This window comes from Pan paniscus, chromosome 12 (genome assembly GCF_029289425.2).
Source record: "Pan paniscus chromosome 12, NHGRI_mPanPan1-v2.0_pri, whole genome shotgun sequence".
Taxonomy (NCBI): domain Eukaryota; kingdom Metazoa; phylum Chordata; class Mammalia; order Primates; family Hominidae; genus Pan; species Pan paniscus.
Window position 1 is genome coordinate 97,572,443 of NC_073261.2, and position 25,589 is coordinate 97,598,031.

At 39.1% G+C, this 25,589-nt stretch overlaps 1 protein-coding gene and 3 non-coding genes across 4 annotated transcripts in view; all 4 read right to left on the bottom strand.

Moving 5' to 3' along the window:
- Positions 1 to 25,589, bottom strand: part of WDR43 (WD repeat domain 43) — a 54,077-nt gene that overhangs the window by 14,268 nt on the left and 14,220 nt on the right. The window contains exons 4-11 of the mRNA XM_034952871.3: positions 21,106 to 21,226; positions 19,600 to 19,739; positions 15,811 to 15,913; positions 10,807 to 10,871; positions 8,635 to 8,806; positions 7,233 to 7,319; positions 6,087 to 6,218; positions 4,081 to 4,212 (exon numbers count right to left, since the gene is read on the bottom strand). Of these exons, the coding sequence (XP_034808762.1) occupies positions 4,081 to 4,212; positions 6,087 to 6,218; positions 7,233 to 7,319; positions 8,635 to 8,806; positions 10,807 to 10,871; positions 15,811 to 15,913; positions 19,600 to 19,739; positions 21,106 to 21,226 (952 nt within the window). The remainder of the gene's footprint in view (positions 1 to 4,080; positions 4,213 to 6,086; positions 6,219 to 7,232; positions 7,320 to 8,634; positions 8,807 to 10,806; positions 10,872 to 15,810; positions 15,914 to 19,599; positions 19,740 to 21,105; positions 21,227 to 25,589) is intronic.
- LOC112438978 (small nucleolar RNA SNORD53/SNORD92) lies at positions 5,727 to 5,804 on the bottom strand. Its single transcript, XR_003027288.1, has one exon. It is a non-coding gene; the product is annotated as a small nucleolar RNA SNORD53/SNORD92 (small nucleolar RNA).
- On the bottom strand, positions 6,643 to 6,720 carry LOC112438979 (small nucleolar RNA SNORD53/SNORD92). Its single transcript, XR_003027289.1, has one exon. It is a non-coding gene; the product is annotated as a small nucleolar RNA SNORD53/SNORD92 (small nucleolar RNA).
- On the bottom strand, positions 20,060 to 20,144 carry LOC112438980 (small nucleolar RNA SNORD53/SNORD92). Its single transcript, XR_003027290.1, has one exon. It is a non-coding gene; the product is annotated as a small nucleolar RNA SNORD53/SNORD92 (small nucleolar RNA).

Below are 25,589 nucleotides of genomic sequence, written 5' to 3' on the forward strand. Positions count from 1 at the left end.
AAGGGGTGTATGCAAGCTTTATTTCACTGTGGTTTTAATTTGCCTTTCTGTGATAATTAATAATGCATAATACCTTTACATGTGCTTACTGGCCATTTGAATTCTATTGTGAAGTGTCTGTTCAAACCTTTACCAACTGCTTTAAAGTCCAGATACAAATCCTTTGTCTAACATGAGTTGCTAATATTTTGTTCCCAGCCCTCAGCTTGTTTTGTTATACTCCTAACACTGTTTTTCCAAGAACAGAAGTTTCTAATTTTGATAAGGTTCAAATGACCAATTTTTTCTTTAACATTTCATGCATTGTGTGCTATATCTAAGAAATCTTTCCCCACTCTGTTCACAAAGATGTTCTCCTGTTTTTTCCCAGAAGTTTTGTAGTTTTAGGTTTTACAGTCAAGTCTATGGTCTATTTTGCATTGATTTTTGTGTAAGGTGAGATAAAACTGAGATCCATTTTTTTCCAATTGCATGTGGTTTATTTCTGGACTCTGTTTTGGCCCCTTAATCTATATTTATTTTTTCACCAATATCAAACTATCTTGACTACTATAGCTTTATTTTGAAATCAACTGGGTGATTCCTCCAACTTGCTTTTTACCATTTCTTTGGTTATTCCATGTCCTTTGCATTTCCACATAAATTTTAGGATAGGTTTGTCAATTTCTACGAAGGTGGCTGACAAGGACTGCTGGAATTTTAATTGAGAATGGATTAAATATATAGATTATTTGGGGAGAATTCTTGACCCCAAAATACACAATATTCTAACCCATGAACAGGGCTTAGATCTCTATTTATTTAGGTCTTCATTAACTTCTCTCAACTGTTATAATTTTCAGTGTAGAGACAGTTACCTGCTTTAGATATACCCTAGGTATTTTTTGGTACTACTATAAATGGAACTGTTAAAAAATATTTAACTTAAATGCTTTTTAAAATATTTAAAAATATCCCCTATGGATGCCATGAATTACATAAATATGCTTCTCTTTTTGCATAAGCTACACACTAATTCATTGAGTTACATTTCCACATTCCAAATGCCATTAATGTTAATGTCAGGTTTTCTATGACAGACAGTATTAACCTCTTGGAAGGTGCCATGTTGTATCCCTGTCACTGCTCACATTCTTCTTTTGTTCCTATTTTTAATATCCTCATAACTATGTATCCTCATAAGGCAGCTTTTGGGAAGGGGGAAAACGTTTTTAGAAGGAAAAATGTTACTAACCTCTTTCTTTTTAGAGTACAGAATATATAAATGCATAATCTCCTAGGTAATACATTATAAGAACATCCATTCTTTTCTTTTTTAAAAAAGGGTTTACTTGGCTGGGAACGGTGGCTTACGCCTGTAATCCCAGCATTCTGGGAGGCCAAGAGGGGCAGGTGACCGGAGATCAGGAGTCTGAGACCATCCTGGCAAACGCAGTGAAGCCCTGTCTCTACTAAAAATACAAAATTAGCTGCGTGTGGTGGCGCACAACCATAATCTCAGCTACTTAGGAGGCTGAGGCAGGAGAATCGCTTGAACCTGGGAGGCAGAGGTTGCAGTGAGCTGAGACCGCACCACTGCACACCAGCCTGGGCGACAATCGATCAATCAATCAATAGAATAAAAATTTTCTGAAAGGGCTATTCTATGCCAGCACTTTGTGAGGCTGAGGCAGGAGGATTACTAGAGAACAAGACTTTGAAACCAATCTGAGCAACACAGCAGACCCTGTCTCTACCAAAAAAATTTTAAAAATTAGCTGGCTATGGTGATGCGTGCCTGCAGTCCCAGATACTCAGGAGGCTGAGGTGGCAGGATCACTTGAGCCCAGGAGTTCATGCAGTGAGCTACAATTGCAACACTGCTCTTCCAGCCTGGGTGACAGAGTGAGACCCTGTCTCATTTAAAAAATAAAATAAAATAAGGCGGGGGGAAGGGCATGTGTATTTTATGCTCTTTACTAACTTTTCAAGCACACAATTTTTCATCATTCAACCACTTCTCTATTATTTCTACCTAAGTAACCTATACAATTTAAGAAGTGTTTTCATAAACAGCATTTTATTTTCCCTTTCAACACCTATGACACTTAATGAAAGTTACATATTAACATCTTTGAAATGTTCTTGCAAAAAAAAAAAAGATTTTAAACCAAATCTCTTCTAGCTTATAGATCTAACCAGATCTAGATCTAGATCTTCAAGCTTCTAGATCTAGCCTATATAAAGAACAAGATAAACAGAGCAATGTGTTAAATGATACCACAGTGATGCAGTATGCAAAATCTTGAACATGGAATGCTCTACTGGGCAAATAACCTAACTTTTCCAAAAAACTAAATTGCAAGAGACAGAAGGGGCATACCAACTAAATACAGTGTAGACTCTGTTGGAATCTTGTTTTAAAGAAAGCAAAAATAGGCCGGCACAGTGGCTCACGCCTGTAATCCCAGGACTTTGGGAGGCCAAGGCGGGTGGATCACGAGCTCAGGAGTTCAAGACCAGCCTGGCCAACATGGTGAAATCCCGCCTCTACTAAAAATACAAAAATTAGCTGGGCATGGTGGCATGCGCCTGTAACCCCAGCAATTCGGGAGGCTGAGGCAGGAGAATTGCTTGAACCAGGACCTGGGAGGCAGAGATAGCAGTGAGCCGAGATTGCGCCACTGCACTCCAGCCTGGGCTACAAAGCAAGACTCTATCTCCAAAAAAAAAAGCAGAAATAAAAAAAAAGTTTGAGACAATCAGGGAAATACAAACACTAACGATATTTGATAATTTTTAAAGAATTACTTTTTTGAGGTGCAACAATGGATTATGGTTATTTTTTTAAAGGATGTTTTAAGTTGAATGGGGCATATTTATGGATAAAATGATATGTGATCATCTGAGATTTGCTTCACCATAACTTGGGGAGACAAGTGAGACTATCAACAAATCAACAGTTGATTGGCTAGTATTGATAATTTTTGAAACTAGGTAATGAGTTCGTGATGGTCCACTGTACTATTCTAAATGTTTTGAACTGTTTCTTAATAAGAAAAAGAAAAAATTTGTACTTGATTCATTTGTACCTACTGAGGAAGGTTTCAAAGCATAATTAGAACGCAATGAGGGCAGTTATGTTATATTCCATTTCAAAAACACTGTCAATTGTTTTCTACAGATTTTTCACCAAATCTTCACCCAGGTTTCTATGCCACGGTAAACTAAAATCTACCTCCACAATACACACATTCACAAACTATTTTAAAAGTAATTTTAGGATCAATGTACCCTAAAAAAATGGATCAAATAAAATGAGACACACTATTCATAGGTTATGGATTAAAGTCACATTGACACTCACTGAAATCACAACACTGCTATGAGTCATTAAGAATAAATGCATTAGCAAATGTAAACTGCTTTAATCTGATCAGGCAGTACTTGAATCGAACTGTTTTTCACTTAAATATTCTAGATAGAATGCTGTCAAACTGTAGAATTTAAGAGAATCAAACTGAGTAACTTCATACAAGCAGTCACCAACTTACACAGAAATCATAAATGCCTCCCTTTATACAAAGTTTCTAGTACTTTTACCTCTACATATTTTACAACATAACCCCCAACCCTCTTGAATTTTCCCCCAAACCTCCTACCCATTGCCAAGGTTCCACCTCACTGCCCCCTCTCACGGCCAGGGGGAAATAAGTTTCTGGAATCCAGAGTAAAAACTCAGGAACGCATTTTCCTACAGAAAAAAATATAAATTGTGATCTAGAATGCTGAGTATTATCATTCAGCTACACTATGTTTATAAAGGCTTTTATGAACTAAAGCCTAATAACCTAATAATTCAGAACAGTATTTCTATGAGAAAATGCATTCCAGGTTCAAAATAACTCAATGCAATCCCGTTGTAGGTTGGTGACTGTCTGTATAATGCCACCAAGTGATACATGTTTGACTAAACTCATAAAACATTACATTCCAAATGGCTCTGTAACATGATGGCTCACAGCTGTGAATGTGCTATGTCAATCATTTTCTAAGAAATATTAACCATGTTAATTTAGTTAAAAATTGCTATATACTTACATTTAGTATTTCAAAATCGTTACTTTCTAAGCCCTGGGTAAGAAGAACTGGAAAGCTATTCGTCTGGAGGTCTTCCTTTCCTTTTTTGTGTGTGTCTATATCCATTGCTCCCAGACGTTCTTCAATGCTAACCTACAGAACAGAAAGGATTGTTAATGTGTTACCAGACAAGACTTAAAGTAGTTTGGAGACAAAAAAAATAAAATAAAATAAAATAAAATAGGATTTACACCTCAACCCTAGAAAACACTAATATGCTCATTCTTATTCCAAGAGAACCTCATTACCATAATGCCAATGTTGGAGACAAACATCTGCAATCCAAGCTTCCAGATTCTAGTGAAAAAAACAACGGCCCAAGAAGCACATAGTTTGAAAATGTTCATTCAGAAAAATCCTTCTAAATGAAGATTCAGAAAAGGCAAGGACCTGGCATCTGATTCTAGAACGCAAGACTTAAGACCTATTCTCACAGAAGCTTGCCCCACTATAACTATCCCTTGGTGTCACTCTCAGATCTGCAGGAGGAAACAAAATATTATTAAAAGGGCATAAAGAAATGTTATGTTCCCAAAACATTTTTTAAAATGTCTTCCTATTTTTAACAGTGAGCTCCAAATGATGATTTATTAGCTAGAATATGCTATACTACAACTAAGTGTCCTTCCTTGATAAATACTTAACATTTATGTGTAAATAAACATGATGCAATTTGCTATACAAAAACTCAACTGTGGTCCGGGTGTGGTGGCTCTCACCTGTAATCCCAGCACTCTGGGAGGCTGAGGCAGGCGGATCACTTGAGCCCAGGTGTTCGAGACCAGCCTGGGCAACATGGCAAAACTCTGTCTCTATAAAAAAATTAGCCAGGCATAGTGGCATCCATCTATGGTCCCAGCTACTCAAGAGGCTGAGGTGGGAGGATCACTTGAGCCCAGGAGGTGGAGGTTGCAGTGAGCCAAGATCAAACCATTGCACCCCAGTCAGGGTGACAGAATGAGACCCTATCTCCAAAAAACAAACAAACGAACAAAAACAACAACAAACACCCTCAATTGTATAGAACTGATTCCTGATTAAATCAAGTCTAACATGTTCTGTCAGCCTCTTGGTTATCAAAAAGAAATTTGTTTTATGACTAACATAGCAAACAGATGTGCTTGGTTTATCCTAACACAAAAAAGATTAAAAAGGACATGGGGAAATTAAAAAGTTGAAACTAGGCCAAGCCAAAGAAAGTTGGCACTTTATTTTTAAACTCAGCTATCATGTAACTGAGGAATAACTTTTATGAACATGTTATGAACATGTTTTATGAAGCTATGTTATCCCCACCCCACCACCCAATAAACGCATTTAAAATCAGCTAAATTATCCTTCAAAAATTGGACAAAGAAAAAAAATACAAATTAAAGTAAAATCAGCTAAAGAAACCTAGTATTTCTGTAAGAATGAAACAGTTAAAATTCCAGATTCCTTATGTAAGAGGGAAGAATGTGAATGGAAGATAAAAAACAACTCTGCACAGACATGTACAGTAACCACAAAGGATTTTGGGAACTGAGGAAAAAATGAAGATCATAAACACTTACGCAGTTATAATGACTATCACTTTTAGAGACCAACTGGCACTAGGTTAGCCAGGATTGCTCAGACAGCCAAGAGAAAAGAGGCATCACTGGAACTCAGCAACATGCGAAACCCAATGATAGTCATCACAGCAAGTCCTGGCTTGACTTATTCCATTTTATGTTACCCAGCTAACTACTAACTAATGGCCAAAACAGCACCCTCTTTAGTTACTGAAGGTTCCATCTTCTCTGTTAAACAAAGATGACAATCTAGAATTATGAAATCTATGATGGTGAAGATAAAAGAGAGTATAACAGGAGAAATCTCAGTAAATTTCTAAAGATTTAACTTTGGCTCTATCCAACACACTTGTTAGAATTTCCCAGTAATTTTAAATCACAAACTCAAATATATGGTCAAAGCGGTTGCATTACCTCATTTCCCCCTGACTTCCTCTTGGTCTCTACTTGCTCGGTTTGTGGAGGAGCGGGCTTGATAGCTGCATGATGACCAGGAATCCCAGGCACCAGAACTTTTGCTTCAGAATTCATCACTGGTGTCCTCACCTGTTCAACAGGAATAGCCAAAGTGTGAAAAAGGAAATCATACCTTAGTCCTTAAGTATCCTCAATGAGAAAACAGCTTTTAAAGGGCTCCTCTATTGGAAAAATGCAATATAATTAATTTGATATCAACTTAAGATATATTTTAAATTGAATGTTGACAAACTTTTTAAGTGACAATCTGAAAGACTGTGAATTTAAAGCTTACAATACCACATAAGAGTAAAATCCGACTGGCCTGACAGTAGTTGGTTATCAGAACTTATTAAATATTTAGTGTCACTAACGTTGGTATACAAGCCCCCACTACTAAATTCAACTGGCTTTAAAAAACTACAGATTACATAAAGACACAATGATTTTTAAAAATTTAAAAAGTGCAGTTACACATTTTACAACTACCTCCAGAATTCAATCTCTGCCAGAAATGCTCAGCCAGCCAAGAGAAAGGTGTCATCTCTGAAACTCAGCCAGCAGCGAAACCATATGGATGTCATCATAGCATGTCTTGGCTTTCCCTTTCTCACTAAACCACGAAACACGTCCCCTACATGTAGACACCAAGTTATATGCAAAATGGAGCACCATGATGATGCTCCTATGCTTTTGTGGTATTATATTCCAGCCCCATGACGGTTTTATTACACCCTGAAATACAGCATTCCTCTCAGCAAAGTAATGCTCTTTTAAGTACTGAGATTGATAAAAACTATCTACTGATAAATCTGATATTGATGTTTATCCCTACATTCTTCCTGGCCCAGATGATCATGCATGGTGGGCAGGGAAGAACCACATCCAAGGTCTTCAACTGCTAGTCTTCTATTCATTCATTCACTCAACAAATCAGGAGTACAATCTTGACATCTAAAACCATAATCCCACAAAATTTATAAGACAAGAGAATAAAGATATTAAAGAATAAAAAACTCAGTTTAATCATAATACTAAGTAACAGTTCCATTCACCCAAAGAAATATCCTTTTTCTTAAAACTTCAAATTTGTAATGTGCTCACCTTTGTTATAGCTGTTTCTACTTTGGGGGCCCAGCAGTTTGAAATATCTCTTACTAAACACATATGAGGTTCTCTGGAGTTTAAAGCCTGAAAATATATTTTTTTTAAAGGGGAAGATGAGAGGAAAGAAAAAAAAAGAGTGTCAAACAAAGCAACTGGGAATAAGAACAAAATGAAAAATAAATGACTACTTGTGCATTTTTATAAAATATTAAAAAGTATGGAAGACTTCCACACTCAATTGTTAACCACGATCACCACTCAGACTGACTGCAGTTAAGAAAAATGGTAATTCTGAAGACATTGGGTACCAAGGTTTACTTTCCTCAGCTATGAACTGCTTGAATTTTTCACATTTATTTTTTAAAGGTCAACAGAATTTTTAAACGTAACAGGTTTTAAAGAAAACGTATCAGTTCATCATCCTTTTAAGAAACAGTCTGTGCTCAAAATAGTAAATGGTTCTACTCTTAACTCTCCTATTGTCCTTTCCATAAGCAAGTCAAAGGTAGCACTGTTGATTAACAAAATGCATCTGTATGTCCTGACACGATATTAAATAGGATCGGGGAAGTCAGATGCAGCAAACCAATAAAGATTTAAAGTGATACATAATTCTATATGCCCATGTAATTAATCAATATCGGGAAAGACGCAAAAAAATAGTCAACAATGGCTGCAAACAGAGAGGGATGGAATTCACATATGGCAAGGAGCCATGTTTACAGCTTAACACTTTTCTCCTTTTTTTATTTTTTTAATTAAACCATATGCATGTATGCTTGTGTGAGCATGTAATATTCCACTCATAGTCTTGCTGAGGATCATACTAAGTAAACGCATTTTAAATGCAAGCTTAAGAAATAACCTTTTGTACATGCTTACGATAACTCACAAGTCTTCAAGAAACGTCTATAGTAAACAATGTTAAATCATTGCACTGCCCATTACATTTCCACTTAGAAAATCCAATGAGTGCTAATACTAAGAGATCCTATTATTAAGATTCATATCTTCATAACTAGGCAAAATTCAACATAAGTCATACCTGTACTGACCAACTAGTAAGACACTAGGAACATGTGGCACTGAGCACTTGAAATGTGGCTAGTCCAAACTGAGATGTGCTAGAAGTGCAAAATACACACCAGATTTTTAAAACATAGTACCAAGGGAGAGGGCTGATATAAATAACTCAAACAATGCTTTAAACTGACCAGGTGTTAAATTATGTTGGATATAGAGCTCTCAAAGTTAAAATAAACCACTCCATGAAGAAATCCTTTAATTAAAAAAGAATATATTATTTATCTTAAAGACCAATGTTGTTATTTTTAAAATCACTCTCCTCCATGGACATAGGGATGCTATATTGCTTTACTCCAGAGTAGCAGCTACGTACCACTCGCTCAATAGTAGGCTGAAACCAACTGCCATATACAAGCAACAATGACATTTTGTCTGAGCAAAAACCAGCAGCTAGAATAGGGATGGGTTTTGGTGTTGACTTCTTGCCTTTCCCAGGTGTTGCTATCTGAATTGTGCAGTTTGAAGTCAAAGGCTTTTTGCAGTACCTGGAAATGGAGGGGGAAATGAGATTAAGGAATTTGAAAAAACGTCTCATACTAACTCTCTGGAACTGACGTCAAGTCACGAAATGTGACCCCCCCCCTCTAGCCTCTATACTGCCATCAGGAGTCACCTGGGTCTCCGGAGCATGAGTACTCCTTTCAAGACCTCACCTACCTCTACCTATACTCAAAACCTCACCACCAAAATCAGACTGGAGACCTACTTCCCCCTCTGTCCCATTTTTTCAGGCCCCGCCAAGAAGCCCCAAGCTGCCAAACGTTCTCTTGCCACCCTGTACTTCAGGTCCTATATGGTTCTGTCCAAGCCCTATTCCAGTCAGCCCCGTCTCCAGTTTCTCCCAACCCCCAAAAGCCTCAGCAAGCCTCTGGAGTGTAGTTCCAGCAGCAAAATTGTGTCCTCAATGGCTTCTCTAGGGGATCTCTTCACATTCTTCCTCTACCCTGGCATGTCCCTGCAGCACTCCCAACTTGTACCTGTTTTCTCTCCCATACCATTTGTGTCAGGGGCCTTGGACATGATATAAATGAGTTCCCTGCTCTTCACTAACACTTCAAGACAATAGTCTATCCCTTTTTCGTCCCTAAAATCTTTTCAATTGTTGTCACCAGATACCAGCTACCACTCCCTCCTGCCGTCATCCAATGATCTCTGCCACCATCCGCATTTCTTAAAGATTTCAGTGGCTTGAGGTCATTACTTCTAACATTACTCTAAATGAATTCCTTTCTTAGTGGGTTCCACACCCAGTGTCCAGGTTGATGGACACTCCTGACACTCTGATCTGTCAACTCCTTTCTCAAATGAATATGCCCCTCACTGTATTTCAGCCACAAACTCCTCACACCCTACGCATCTTATTACCACTTATTCTCCACAAGTGTACATCCTGCATAATATCCCAGGTGTAAGCATCTCATGATCCCTATCTTTCCAACTTACTCCTCCTATCATCCTGACTCCACAACTATCTCTAAACCCAGGATTTGGGGTCTCTACTTTAGCCTTTCACCCTCTATAGTCTATTCTCAATGAACGACTGTCTTAAAACTCAGGCCAAAGCTCATCGAATCCTCTGCTTGAAATCCTTCAATGGTTTGCCACTGCCCAGGGAGTCCTCACTGTGGCCAGCTACCTTTGGGTCCCACTTCTTCTGAGTCTCAATTATTCATTCCAGGTACACACATCCTTCTATAAATAAAAGCTTCAAGAGTTACACACTAAAATGTTAACAGTTACCTATAGGAGCAGAACTCAATGGAGGGAGACTCAGGTTTTAAAATCAAGTGTTTGGGCATCCTGGGTGTTTTGAAATGAGTATACACTTTTTTCATAATCTGTTTATATTTAAATAAATTCCTATACTGGTATTTTAAAAGAAGGGTGCCAACTGACAACAAGAGGTTAAAACCATTTTAAAGCTTAACAAAATTTGTGCGCAAAACTGAGTCTCGACCATGTTTACAGTATAATGACAAGGTTTGGCAAGTTTTCTGAAAAGGGCAAAATAATAAAAATTTCAGGTTCTCCAGACCACAAATGGTCTCCACTGAATGTGGCCTGCAAGCCAGTTTGCTGACTCCTGGTCTATGACTGCTACACAACCTGACAACAATACTCCCCTGTCTATCAAAACAACAGCACTGGCAAGGGGAAGTAAAGCACGCTCAAAGATAAATAAAACATCATCAAGGTTCACAAGTGAATCTCTCCAGCTTAGCCACTTTCTTCTGAAATGTATCATTAGAATTATCCAACATGTACTAAGGATACATCATAAAAAGCCACTCTCCTAATCACAAATATATAAATTTGACACCCAGTTTTAACTGGCAATGTATATAGTCATGTGGATAAAGAAAAATGCTTTCAAAATAATCTGGCTGAATAGTAATATGATGCAAAGAATAACCAGGTGGGAGTATGACCAAGTAACAAGTCAGGGAAAGAAACAAATGTCTTACTTGGAAAATTTCTTACTTACCCATTTAATATGTGTTCAAAAAGATGGACTTGACCATCTCTGCAAACAACAGCCAACTTGACAGGCTAAAAGAAAAATGTAACCAACGTATTATAATGGATAACATACTCCAGTCCCCAATCTAACTTATGAAAACTCAGCTGTCCTTCCCACCCCATTACACATCCAGAAAAAAAAAAAAAAAAACACAGCAAGAATCCATTTAAAAATAATTACCTCTGTCAAAATAACCATTAGTGGTGGTGTTGTCAAGATTCTAGATAAATGTTTAAGCCAAGAAGAGAACAGTCAAGGAGAATGAGCCCTCCAAGTTAGATGAACAAAGTTACTACCAAGTGCAAAGGCTGGCAACATGGAGCTGACATGCCCCTCTTGCCGGGAATACAGAAAAAGCCATTTTGCCTGTATGGCTAGGAAGGGGTGTTGTAAGACCTCATCGCCTCTCTTCCTCCATCCCCGGTCAATGTAAGTGGCCTAAGCTGTCTGGAGATGCCCCTACCACCTAGAAAGGGTTGTTGTAAGCCCTCGCTGCCTCTCTCCCTCCATTCACTATCAATGTGAGTGGCCTAGGCTCTCTGCATGCTCCTACCTACCAGACTCTTGCTGTCAGCCTCTCTAAAGCTCATTTTTTAAAGTTCTGGAACTTTCTTAAGGAAAGCTTAAATGAAAGCACTTCCAAAACACTGCTATTCCTACTCTAATTATAAAGGTAATGAGAGAATTCAGGGAGGAGCCAATACATTGAGAGAAAATGAAATATATAAAGTGTTTTAAGACTAACTTTGCACAACTGTAATATATCAATTAAAAACTACAAAAAAGAGACTAACTTTCGTTGTGAAAAACAACTTTGAAAATGTTTAAAATTCTTTACTGGTGTATTTAAAAATAAGAAATCTCAGAAAGGAGAGATTAAAGAAAATTTCATTCTTTCTGAGGTTTAGTGCTACATGACAGTTGTCAGGGGAGGGCCAGACACAGTGGCTCAGGCCTGTAATCCCAGCACTTTGGCCGAGGCGGGAAGATAGCTAGAGCCTGGAAGTTCGAGACCAGACTAGGAAATATAGTGAAACTCCATTTGCACAAAAAATACAATAAAAATTAGCAGAGTATGGTGGGCACATGCCTGTAGTCCCAGCTACTCACAAGACTGGGGTGGGATCACTTGAGCCCAGGGAGGTCAAGGCAACAGTGAGCCTTGATGGCACCACTGCACTCCAGCCTGGACAACAGGGTGAAACCCCATCTCAAAAAAGAAAAAGAAAAAGTTTAGGGGAAGAGATCATTTCTCCGCCATCAAATTTTCTAGTTCCCCGTTCTGCAACTCCAACTGACAGGCATCCAAATCTAATCTCTAACTGTCTATAGAAAGGCTGGTAACTTTTGAGGATAAAATAAGCAGATTATTCTGCAATATCATAATCAAAGTTTTGTTTTGGAATTTTAATTCTAACTTACTGCTGTTAACTACAATCTTACATGAAGTGCCAGAATTAGAACTTGGCTTCCTGATCCATCATTCCTAGTTTAATATCTTAAAAAATCATTTAAAAGGCTGGGCACAGTGGCTCACACCTGTAAACCCAGCACTTTGGGAGGCCGAGGCAGGCCGATCACAAGGTCAAGAGATCAAGACCATCCTGGCCAACATGGTGAAACCCTGTCTCTACTAAAAATACAAAAATTAGCTGGGCATGGTGGCATGAACCTGTAGTCCCAGCTACTCAGGAGGCTAAGGCAGGAGAATCGCTTGAACCCGGGAGGCAGAGGTTGCAGTGAGCTGAGATTGTGCCACTGCACTCCAGCCTGGCGACAAAGCAAGACTCCGTCTCAAAAAAAAAAAAAAAATTTTTTTTAAAAAGTTCTGCTCCCTTCTTTATTATCAATAATTTTAAATATAATGCCAATAGTATTCCAAGATAAACTCTGAATCAAACTTAAAGTTAAATCTAAAAGTAGCAACAGAATTCAGTCAGAAAAAGAGAAAGTAAAAATTCAGTCTTGCCCAGGCGCAATGGCTCACACCTGTAATCCCAGCACTTTGTGAGGCCAAGGCAGGCAGAACACCTGAGGTCAGGAGTTCAAGACCAGCCTGGCCAACATGGTGAAACCCCAACTCTGCTAAAAATACAAAAATTAGCCGGGCGTGATGGTGCATGCCTGTAGTACCAGCTACCCAGGAGGCTGAGACAGAAGAAATGCTAGAACCTGGGAGGCAGAGTTTGCAGTGAGCTGAGATCACACCACTGCACTCCAGCCTGGCTGACAGAGGGAGACTGTCTCAAAAACAAAAACAAACAAACAAAATCCCTCAGTCTATTCTCTACATAGACTAGTGGCAAGTTTTGCTACTCCAAGGAAAGTGATTTTTCTTCCATAAATTACTTGTATTTAGACTTAAAGAACCTACCTCTAAAAATCGCACACACACAAATAAAGGTTTAAAACTTTTGGTTGAGTGGGGTGGCTTATGCCTGTAATCCTAGCACTTTGGGAGGCCAAGGTGGGCAGATCACTTGAGGTCAGGAGTTCAAGACCAGCCTTCCCAACATGGCAAAACCCCATCTCTACTAGAAAAACACAAAAATTAGCCGGGTGTGGTGATATGCACCTGTAATCCCAGCTACTTGGGATATTGAGGCAGAAGGATCATTTGAACCTGGGAAGCAGAGATTGCAGTGAGCCGAGATCGCACCACTACACTCCAGCCTGGGTGACAGAGCAAGACTCTGTCTCCAAAAAAAAAAAAAAAAAAAAAAGAAAGAAAGAAAAAAATTTATTTATTTTTTTTTTTTAGAAAGTCACTTCAACTTAAATCAATCTCTTTATTTTACAGTCACAGGGGGCCAGGCACGGTGGCTCACACCTGTAATTACAGAACTTTGGGAGGCCGAGACAGGCGGATCACTCAAGACTCAAGGCCAGGAGTTTGAAACCAGGCTGGCCAACATGGCAAAACCCTGTCTCTACTCAAGTACAAAAATTCGCCAGGCGTGGTAGCGCAGTCTATAATTCCAGCTACCAGGGAGGCTGAGGCAAGAGAACTGCTTGAACCCAGGGGACAGAAGTTGCAGTGAGCCAAGACTGCACCACTGCACTCCGGCCTGGGCGACAGAGACTCTGTCTCCAAAAAAAATAAAATAAAATAAAAATAAAGTTAGAGGGGAAAATACCAAAATGTTTCTCATCAGTTCCCTACGATCAGAACATCCAATCATCAGAATAGTGAGGGCACTGATCACACTGAATGTACACAAGCATGTCCAACTTTATAATAACATTAAATCATTATTGTAATTAAGTGTAGGATTCCTACTAGTTTTTTTTTTTTTTTTGAGACGGAGTCTCGCTCTGTCACCCAGGCTGGAGTGCAGTGGCACTATCTCGGCTCACTGCAAGCTCCACCTCCCAGGTGCACGGCATTCTCCTGCCTCAGCCTCCCGAGTAGCTGGGACTACAGGCGCCCGCCACCAGCCCCGGCTAATTTTTTGTATTTTTAGTAGAGACAGGGTTTCACCGTGGTCTCGATCTCCTGACCTCGTGATCCACCTGCCTCGGCCTCCCAAAGTGCTGGGATTACAGGTGTGAGCCACAGCGCCCAGCCCCTACTACTTTTTTCTTAAAGACAAAAATCTTTATAGGGAATCACTGATCTGATCATCAATGGCCCCCATTTCATATTAGAAAGCCAAGTTTATTAGCAACAGAAGCTATATGTATTTATTTACTTATTTACTGAGACGGGGTCTCACTGTCACCCAGGCTGGAATGCAGTGGCAGGATCATAGCTCACTACAGCTTCGACCTCCCAGGCTCAGGCGATCTTCCCACCACAGCCTCCCAAGTATGTGGGACCACCAGTGCATGCCACCATGCACAGCTAACTTTTTTATTTTTTGTAGAGACAGGGTCTCGCTATGTTGCCCAGGCTGGTCCTGAACTCCTGGGCTCAAGTTATCCACCACACCCAGCCAGAAACATTAAACCAAAATTTTTTTTGTTTTAAACCAATGCTTTTTCCCCTGAAACACTTTTTTAAAGTATTAAAACATGATGATCATCTCTAAATCCTAGAGGTTAATGCAAAATATGCATTTCAAAACTAAATTGAGTTAAAAGTGAATATCCTTAACTTGCATTAGAAACATGGGATTCTGTGCAAATCAAAATCCTGCAAAGCTTCAGTTAAACAGAAACAGCAAGCACTTCAATGACAACAGGTTTAATCCTTTAATCATCGAATCCCTAATTTTTACATGAAAAATTCTTTTTTTATAGGCAGCAAACAAGAGGACGTCACTCTTATAAAATACATACATATATAGGCTGGGCATGGTGGCTCACACCTGTAATCCCAGCACTTTGGGAGGCTGAGGTGGGTGGATCACCTGAGGTGGGGAGTTGGAGACCAGCCTGACCAAAATGGAGAAACCCCATCTCTACTAAAAAATACAAAATTAGCCAGGCATGGTGGCACATGCCTGTAATCCCAGCTACTCGGGAGGCTGAGGCAGGAGAGTTGCTTGAACCCGGGAGGCAGAGGTCGTGGTTAGTCGCGACCGTGCCACTGCACTCCAGCCTGGGCAACAAGAGCAAAACTCCGTCTCAAAAAAATGAAAAAAAAAAAAAGAGATAAAAAAAGAAATCTACACACACACACACACACACACACACACACACCCCTTAGGAGCTATCACCAACAATTTCATCTGATTAAAGAATCATATATACATACTCCTAGTAACAAAATCCACCTGAACAACTTTTCTTAATTCACATAATGAATTCCTGAATTTACTACCGTCCTGTACAAACTTTTCCCTTCCCCCATAAGAGATTATTACAGTGATTTAAGTTCCTTTGAACAGTCTAAAATTTGTTACAGTTTGTTGTTACTCCCTCAGGTCCTCTCTATTTCTCAAGTCATTAAATCATCAAAACCTTGACTGTAAAAATAACATCTGTGAAACCCAAAAACAAATTCTCAAAAATCGAGCCATTTACCTCTTCTTTGTTTTCTGACAAAGTTAAGTCAATATAGACAGGTTCATCGGTAACTGTAAATGACATCACTGCACTCTTTTCTTTGTTTTCTGATCGGACCTGCCTAGATAACAAAACCAGCAAGTTAGATAGCAAGACAGATTTAATTTTTTTCCTAAAAAGGCAAACACCTAAGGAGGCATGGAGATCAGCACATGAGATTCCCAATAGCTTTGTCATCTTTTGAAAACTAGTAAAGTGACTAAAGATCAAAACAACGGAAGCATCCATGTCACTATCATATAACATGGTTGCTTGAGAAAAGAGAAAGCAATAATGCATTTGTGGCAGATTTAAACAATGAGTAACATTCTGTTTTTTTCTATTGATCTGTCTGTCTATCCTGACACTAATACCACACTGTCATGATTAGTGCCGCTTGATAATAGGTCTTGAAATCAATCTTAGTCTTCCAATGATTTTCTTCTTTTTCAAAATGATTTTGCCTATTGTCATTTGTTATTTCCATTTGAATTTTAGAATCAGTCTGTCAATTTCTCAAAAAAAGCCTAAGATTTTGAATGCGTCTGCGTTGAATCTGTAGGTCAATTTGGGGAGAATTAACATTATAACGGTATTGAGTAAAGAGCACAGAAACAGACCTATATATACACACATATGCAGTTGATTGTCATTATTCATGGATTCCTTATTTGCAAAGTCATCTTTTGCAAAATTTTATTTGTAACCTCAAAATCACTGTAACAATTTTATGCTCCTTCAGGGGTGTAGACTAGTGAAAAATCTGAGTTGCCTAACACATTCAATGTCTTCAGCTAAGGTAGCTACATTCTGCCTTCCCGTTGCCGTTCTCATACTATCAACAAGTAGTTCACCTAGCACCATGTTTTTTGCATTTTTGTGCCTTCTTGGAGATTTCACTAATTACAACGGCCCCCAAGCATAATTCTGAAGTGCTCTATGGTGTTCCTAAGCACAAGAAGACTGGGATGTGCCTTACAGTGAAAGTATGTGTTAAATAAGCTTCACTCAGACATGAGTTGTAGTGCTCTGAATTCAAAGTTAATCAATCAAAAACATATGCATTAAATAAGATATCTTTAAATAGAAACAAACATAAAACAAGGTTTTATATATTAATGACAAAAATGTTACAAGCTGGCTACCTTTACAATATAAATAATATAAACAAAAAAATAAATAGATGAAAAAAATGTTACAACTGGAGGCACATGGGAACCTAATCTATTTCCCCAAGGAGTAATGTTATTGACTAAATCAGTGTTCATGGGGACTTTATAGGACTTAACAATTATAAATAACGAGAACCGATATAGGGATAAGCGTGTGGGTGCAGGGATGTGTGGGTGTGTGTAGGTGTTCGGGGTTATAGGGGGAGGGGTATATGCAAAACCAAGTCAGCAGAGATAATCTTTTCAACAAATGATACTGGGATCCCTGGATATCCATAATGCAAAAACATGAATCTTAACATCCCAGCCATTAGAGAAAGCCAATTTAACAACACAAAATACCACTACCCACCTATTAGAATGGCTAAAATTAAATGCTATACCAAGTGTTGATGAGGATGTGAAGGAATTTTCATTTTTATACACTGCTGGTAAAAATGCAAAATGCTACAACCATTTTGAAAAAAAAATCTGGCAATGTCTTGAAAAGCTAAACGTACACCTATCATGATCCAGCCATTACACTCCTAGGTATTTACCCAAAAGAAATGAAATCACATGTCCATATAAAGACTTGTACACAAAAAATGTCTATAGCAATTGTATTTGTAATGGCCCAAAACCTGTCAACAAGTCTCTGAGAGATTACAAGAAGACATGAGGAAACACATTCATTATCTTGTTTGTGGTGAGGGTTTCACAATGTATATGTATGTTACAACTCATCAGTTTGTACACTCTGGTATGTGCAGTTCATTACATGTCAACTATACTTCAATATAGCTGTTTTTAAAATTTAGGTACAAATTTTAAAAAATAATACTTAACAAACATGATTTACAAACATGATTCAAATCAGCTTCTTTGGAGTTCAGAAGAAAATTAAGAGTTGATCTGATAAATTATAAATGTTTTCATGCAAAAATTCTTAGTAACATTCATTCTAACATGAAGTCATTCACGTATGCTCAAAATCTCTGCCATCAGACCACTATGCACAGTATCTTAACCAATCAATAGAAGGTAGTACTGGGGTTTGATTTATCTTTTAATCTTCATTCAGCAAGAATCCTTCAAATGTTATATCCATAGAAATGTGTCTTTCAAAGGAAATTATCAGGGAACTTTAGGCCCGCTGTACCTATCCCCATGCAAATTTACACAGCTCATTGGGCAGCTTTTCAATATAGGTTTTAACATTTTCCTTTTGTGTGTGTGGTTAATTTTAAGTTTACTTCCTTTATTCCAGGAAGCACCCACATATAATAGACACTATTCAGGTTCTTAAGATTAACATAAAGCAACTTTTATTTTATTTAATGAAATTTTGTAGCTGGAGACTCCTAGGTACGAGGAAGCCTAAGCGGTAAAACATTTGAGATTGAAGCAACTCAGTAATGCCAGGGGACCCTGGTAGTAGATTTTAATTTTTTAGCACTACTAATTTCTTATGTAATTGTTAGACCCTCTAAAACTAAAAGAATTTATCTCCATTGGCTCTTCTCAAAAATCAAACACGAAACAAAACCAAATCCGTTTAATTACAAGAGACATAATTAGGAATTATGGTTTTGCTGGTGGTTTTGAAGGTAAACAGAGGCCCACATTTTGACTTCTGACCCCCACACAACTACCTTTTTAAGGAATACATATTGGATGAGTCCCACTTCTAAATGAGTATTATCTTGTATAAATTCATAGTAACTTTATATGGTGAAGAGCATGCTCAACTAATTATTACTAAGATGAGAACTGTCCGTAAACAGCAGGGTGGTTTTTTTTTTCAAGCCAACTTCACCATCAGATGCTGCAATAAAATCCAGGAAATTTCTTTAAAAACTTTTTGATGACTTTGTATCACCAAATTTTTTGTTTTTTGAGATGGAGTTTGCTCTGTCGCCAGGCTAGAGTGCAGTGGCGGGATCTCGGCTCACTGCAACCCCCGCCTCCTGAGTCCAAGCAATTCTCCTGCCTCAGCCTCCCGAGTAGCTGGGACTACAGGCGTGCGCCACCATGCCCGGCTAATTTTTGTATTTTTAGTAGAGACAGGGTTTCACTATGTTGGCCAGGATGATCTCGATCTCTTCACCTCGTGATCCGCCCGCCTCGGCCTCCCAAAGTGCTGGGATGACAGGCATGAGCCACGGCGCCCGGCCTGATTTTTACTTTTAAAAGAGGTTTCAAAGGGAAGTAGTTAATAGCAGCTATTGCAAAAAGGAGTTACTGGAAATTCTGAGACAGCCAAGCAATTTTATGCCCTCCATAAACAGACACTACTGCATTAACCCAGTGGTGCCATATATTTCAAAATCAAAGGTCTTTCTAAATTTTTTAAAAGATATTCTAAATTGCCCAACCACAAAAATGTTCAGTCCACTGTATCACTAAACAAGCACAGGAGGCTTTAATACATAATGCACTTAATTTTTTCTCAGAAAGATCTGTTTTATAGGCAGGCTCAATTTTTTATTATGACTCAATGTAAATCCAACATTAGATACAACAAATAAAGTCCCATATTCATAATTTACATTAACTACATAAGCTCTGACAGATTCTTTCAATGCTACCTCCCAAATCCAAAAGAACTACATACCAGACATTAAGTAACCGGTCATGTACTGCTCCAGATAAGAAATAAAGACCTGTAATTCCATCAAAGGGCTGGCTCTCATTAGGAGGTCTGATGGTAGTGAACATCAGTGACGAAACTGGCGTTGCATGTCCTGTGAAATGCTAGAGAAAGTTAAATCTCAGTTAGGAGAGCAGATTCAAAGCAGGGACAAAAATTAATAGTATATATTATCAAAACAAGCCATATGTGATACATATCGGAAAGGAGAGCTCCACGATGAAGTAACTGTTCAATTCAATTCTAAGCAAATAAGGTTATTTGTGCTATAATTCTCCCACTTTTTAAAAAAATCCATCTGAAAATACTGAAAATTTAGATGTTCCTTCTAACTCCCATGACCCTACCACTCCGCACCTTTGTTTCTTACATTCTTGAATTAAAGATTCACTTAATTCTATCCATTTTAAAAGGCGTACTTTGGGTGCTCAGACACAGCCAAGGAATTGTAGGTCCTCATTTTACTCTCAGTGAGTCGAAACCACAATATTAAGGCATCATCACAGCACCAAATATTCCGTAAGCCCTGAGTGAAACCTTTTTCCTCCTCCAAAAATATAATACTAAATCTCCACAGTCAAATACAGTAAGTGGACTAAATGCTGGATGTAGGCTAGAAATCAAAATTACCATAATCATCACATAGTAAAAACTTTTTTATTAAGAAAATCTTTTTTGAGCTAGGCCTGGTGGCAAGCGCCTATACTCCCAGCTACTCAGGAGGCTGAGGTGAGACATCGCTTGAGCCTGGGAGGTCAAGGCTGCAGTGAGCTATGATGGCGTCACTACAGTCCAGCCTGGGCGACAGAGAGAGACCCTGTCTCAAAATCTGTTTTGTTTTTTAAAAGGTAACTTTCTTTTTTGTGGATACATAGTTGGTGTATATAATAAAATTTAAATTTTAAAAAAACCTTGTTTCGGCTGGGCGCGGTGGCTCACACCTGTAATCCCTGCACTTTGGGAGGCCGAGGCAGGCAGATCACAAGGCCAGGAGATCGAGACCATCATAGCTAACACGGTGAAACCCTGTCTCTACTAAAAAATACAAAAAATTAGCCAGGCGTGGTGGTGGGCGCCTGTAGTCCCAGCTACTCGGGAGGCTGAGGCAGGAGAATGGCAGTGAACCTGGGAGGTGGAGCTTGCAGTGAGCCGAGATCACGCCACTGCACTCCAGCCTGGGTGACAGAGTGAGACTCCATCTCAAAAAAAAAAAAAAAAAAAAAAAAAAAAAAAACTTGTTTCTTGAATATTGGTTCTGTTCATTTTTCCAATACATTTGAAGTAGACATGTCTAGTCTCTTTAACATCAACAAATCAGACTAGGAGGCTAACTTTTATCCACTCAACTATTTGATGTACCTGACAATGAAGAATTTGTATTCTTAAAATAATATCTTATGGTTCAAACTTCTGCCTTTCTCTGTGTTTACTCTATAATTTTTATGCTTACAAATAATTTGATTCGCTCACCCTGTAGACTTCTTTGGTCTCCAAAACCCATAGTTTGATTGTTCGACCAGCTGAAAGCAACATCTTTCCATCTGGGCTGATACATAGGGAACTGACACTGCTATTGTCGCCTTTCCATTTGCTATATTGTGAAGAGAAAAAAAAGCATCTCAATACATGAGAGAAAACTTTACTCAGAGCAGAAAATAACAAAAAAACAAACTGAACAATCATTAAAAATATCGCCTCAGGTCCTGTGACAATTACATTCCCTAAAAGCTTGTGTCAGGTAACTAACCCTGGACATACCACTGTGATAAAAGCTTCATTGATTGCGTTCCTTAACACAGCACGATCTCCCTTTGGCAGGCATGGGATAAAGATTCTCAACAAGTATCAGAAAATGAGTGAGTGAGAGTGATAAGAATGTAAAATGGGTAGTTGTACATCCTGTGACCCAGGAGATGAACTTTGCGAATGTCCAGGAAAGTTCCATACTGGCTAGACCCCCCCAAGCCCATCCTAACCCTACCTCAATTCTCGCTTTCTCTGGAAGGCTGGCCTTTAATTAATTCCCTTAATAACACAAACGATTTCTCTAAAGTTGCAACCCAAAAAGGTTATTTCTACCCTAAATCCACATGAATGTACCCCAATCTGACAGGTAAAAATTAATTAGGTACAAATGACTCCTTTTCACTACCTCAAATATGATTAGAAGCTGGAGTCTTTGCTGTTTGTTACTCATATTAATGCTGTCATAGGCAATAGGGAACTTGGCTATTCACTTATAAGAAGTAACAGCAGGGGCAGGGCATGGTGGCTCATGCCTCTAATCCCAGCACCTTGGGAGATTGAGGTGGGCAGATCGCCTGAGTCCAGGAGTTCGAGACCAGTCTGGGCAATACAGCGAGACCCTGACTCTACAAAAACTACAAAAATTAGCCAGGCATGGTGTAGTAGTCCCAGCTACTCAGGAGGCTGAGATGGTAGGATCGCTTGAGCCCAAGAGGCAGAGACTGCAATGAGCCAAGATCGCACCACTGCACTCCAGCCTGGGTGACAGAGCAAGACTCTGTCTCCAAAAAAAAAGGCAAGTAACAGTAGGAACCTGAATAACAAAAGAGGTTATTAAGAGGCTGGGCGCCGTGGCTCATGCCTGTAATCCCAGCACTTTGGGAGGCCGAGGTGGGCGGATCACAAGGTCAGGAGATCGAGACCATCCTGGCTAACATGGTGAAACCCTGTCTCTACTAAAAATTCAAAAAAATTAGCCAGGCATGATGGAGGACGCCTATAGTCCCCGCTACTCAGGAGGCTGAGGCAGGAGAATGGCGTGAACCTGGGAGGCGGAGCTTGCAGTGAGCTGAGATTGCACCACTGCACTCCAGCCTGGGCAAGAGAGCAAGACTCCGTCTCAAAAAAAAAAAAGAGGTTATTAAGTGGAAGAAAACATATGGTTCTGCCAGTCAACAATGGAGTAAGTCAAATCAGTCATTAGAAAAACAAAATTAGATTCCTACATTATGCCACACATGCAAAAAAATTAACTGATTAAATTTAAAAGTATTTAAACAGGGTATGAGAATGTTTTTATAATCCTGGGGTTAAGAAAGGTCTTCCACAGCAATTACAAACCAGAAATTATAAAGAAAAAAAAAAAGACCTGATTTAATTACATAAAACTTCTGCTCCACAAATAAGTCATAAAATTAAAATATAAGTAAAAAGTGGCCAGGCGCAGTGGCTCACATCTGTAATCCCAGCACTTTGGGAGGCCAAGGCAGGTGCATCACTTGAGGCCAGGAGTTCAAGACCAGCCTGAACAACATGGTGAAACCTTGTCTCTACTAAAAATACAAAAATTAGCCAGGGCTGGTGGCAAACACTTGCAATCCCAGGTACTCGGGAGGCTGAGACAGGAGGATTGCTTGAACCCCGGAGGCAGTGTTTACAGTGAGCTGAGACACCACTGCTGCACTCCACCTGGGTGACGGAGTGAGACCCTATCTCAAAAACAATAAAAATTATAATTATATATATATATTTACACACACACACACGCACGTATCTGTATATATATGTAAAAAGCTAGAAAAAAGTATCAAAAATATATATTACAAAGGATTAATACTCACAATACACAAATAGCTCCTTCATATCAATAAGAAAAAGAGCTCAAAATAAAAACAGACAAAGGATATAAACAACCAAACAGGCAATTCATAGGAAAAATACAAATTGTTGATAAACACGAAATTCAACCTCACTGATAATCAAAGAAATGCAGCTATAATGTATGAGAGAACTTTTCCTTTACCCTTACCAGCTTCTGAAATTTTTGCCAATTTATCGATTCCCACAGCTTCAATTCTCATTTACATTCAATATTCAACATATACTCACTATGTTGATACATATATAAAAGACACAATCGCCATCCTGCCTAGACGAGGCTGATAAGCTTCCTTAATCTACTTCCCCACTCAGTATTGAAAATGCTAGTTAGGCTAATAATACCTTCTATCCTCCCCACACCCTAATCCCTCAGGAGCTTTGTAACTCAAAGCATAAATCAGCATGATCTGGGAACTTGTGAGAATTATGCACTCTCAAGCTCTAACCTAGTTACACCTACTAAATCAGATCTGTATGCACAAGTTAAGATGTATGTACATTTAAGCCTTAAGAAGCACTAGATGAAAAAATTCCTCTCTGGGAAATGTTAACTGGTTCCAGTGGAATGATCTACACATATTGGCATTTGACGGCTTCCCAATCACTCTATAAATGAAGCACAACAATTGAAAAGTCACACACTCGCAACCAAGCCTTCCAATCAATACTTTTTCCCCCAAACAGGGTCTCACTGTGTTGCCCAGGCAAAGTGCAGTGGCAAGATAACAGCTTGCTGCAGCCTCGATCTCCTGAGCTCAGGTGACCCTCCTGCCCCAGCCTCTCAGGTGGCTGGGACTACAGGTACACACCACCACACCTGGCTAATTTTTTTCATTTTTGTAGAGAGGGGGTTCTCACTATGTTTCCCAGGACAGTCTCGAACTCCTAAGCTCAAGCAATCCTTCCACCTCAGCCTTCCAAAGTGCTGAGATTTTAGGCATAAGCCACCACGCCCAGCCACCAATCAGCTTTTTAATGCTTTGTTTCCAAATAGCAACAGGCAGCCCAGGATCTCCAGTGATTTGAAGGATGCCTTAAACATAAAAGAGGCCAAATCAAACAAATCAAAACACACCCACAATAGACAGGATGTAAGGAACAAAAGAAGATAATTCATGGCCAGGCATGGTAGCTCACACCTGTAATCCCAGCACTTTGGGAGGCCGAGGCGGGTGGATCACCTGAGGTCAGGAGTTTGAGACCCGCCTGACCAACATGCTGAAACCTCTACTAAAAATAAAAAATTAGCCAGGCATGGTGGCAGGTGCCCGTAATTCCAGCTACTCAGGAGGCTGAGGCAGAAGAATCGCTTGATTCCGGGAGGTAGAGGTTGCAGTGAGCTGAGATTGCGCCATTGCAATCCAGGCTGGGCAACAAGAGCGAAACTCCGTCTCAAGAAAAAGAAAGAAAAGAAAAAAAATCTCGGGATAATCATCATTCAGCAGAACTTACAAGACAGAGAAGTTTTCCAAGAAATGAATAAAATTGACTGACTGATGTGTCCAGAAACAACTGAGAAGATTTATACCACTAATAGAGAATGACCTAGTAACTAATGAAATGAAAACCAAGCAATTATAAACCCCAAGAAAAGCAAAATTTTGTACAAAAAAAAATATTAAACATAGGAAAGTCTAAGGCTCAGCTGTAACAATAATTAACTAGTCATAATGTAAACAAATTCTGCTTATCAAACACTGTGATACAACAATATTGAGAGAACTGGAAGGGGGAAAAGAAGGTAAGAGCTAAATCCTCATCTTCCACAACAGAAAATCAATACATAGCGTCTGAAACAGAAAACAAAATCAAGTAACGGCGGCATAAGAATGCTAACAATGAAGCTGGAAACATAATGAAATTATGAGACAACACAGTTTAGTGTATGAGAGGTCAGGCTCTTGTTTAATCTACTTCAAAACAGCAAAGTGGGGCTAAAGTTCACCTCACAGGCTTATGATTACATACAATAAAGCGCACATGTGTTGAATGGCTCTTTGAACATTACTAGTCCCTATGTGAAGGACCTATCTTTGTGACCTCTCATCCAGAATACAGTAACACAGGCCCTACCCCAGACCTACTGGATCAGAACCTCTGCAGGCATTTCTAACAGGTTACTAACATAGAAACTACTGTGTCTGCTACAAGTAAATGGAGCACAAATACTCACTGAGCCATCAGGGAGATGATTTACTTACCTGCATCTCCAACCCCAAACCCCTACTTAAATCTAAGCCTCTAGCACCACCCTGTCTGCTGGGTCTTATCTTTCACATAATGTTATTTCAAAGCCAACTTGTCTAAAAACCCCAAAACCATGTATC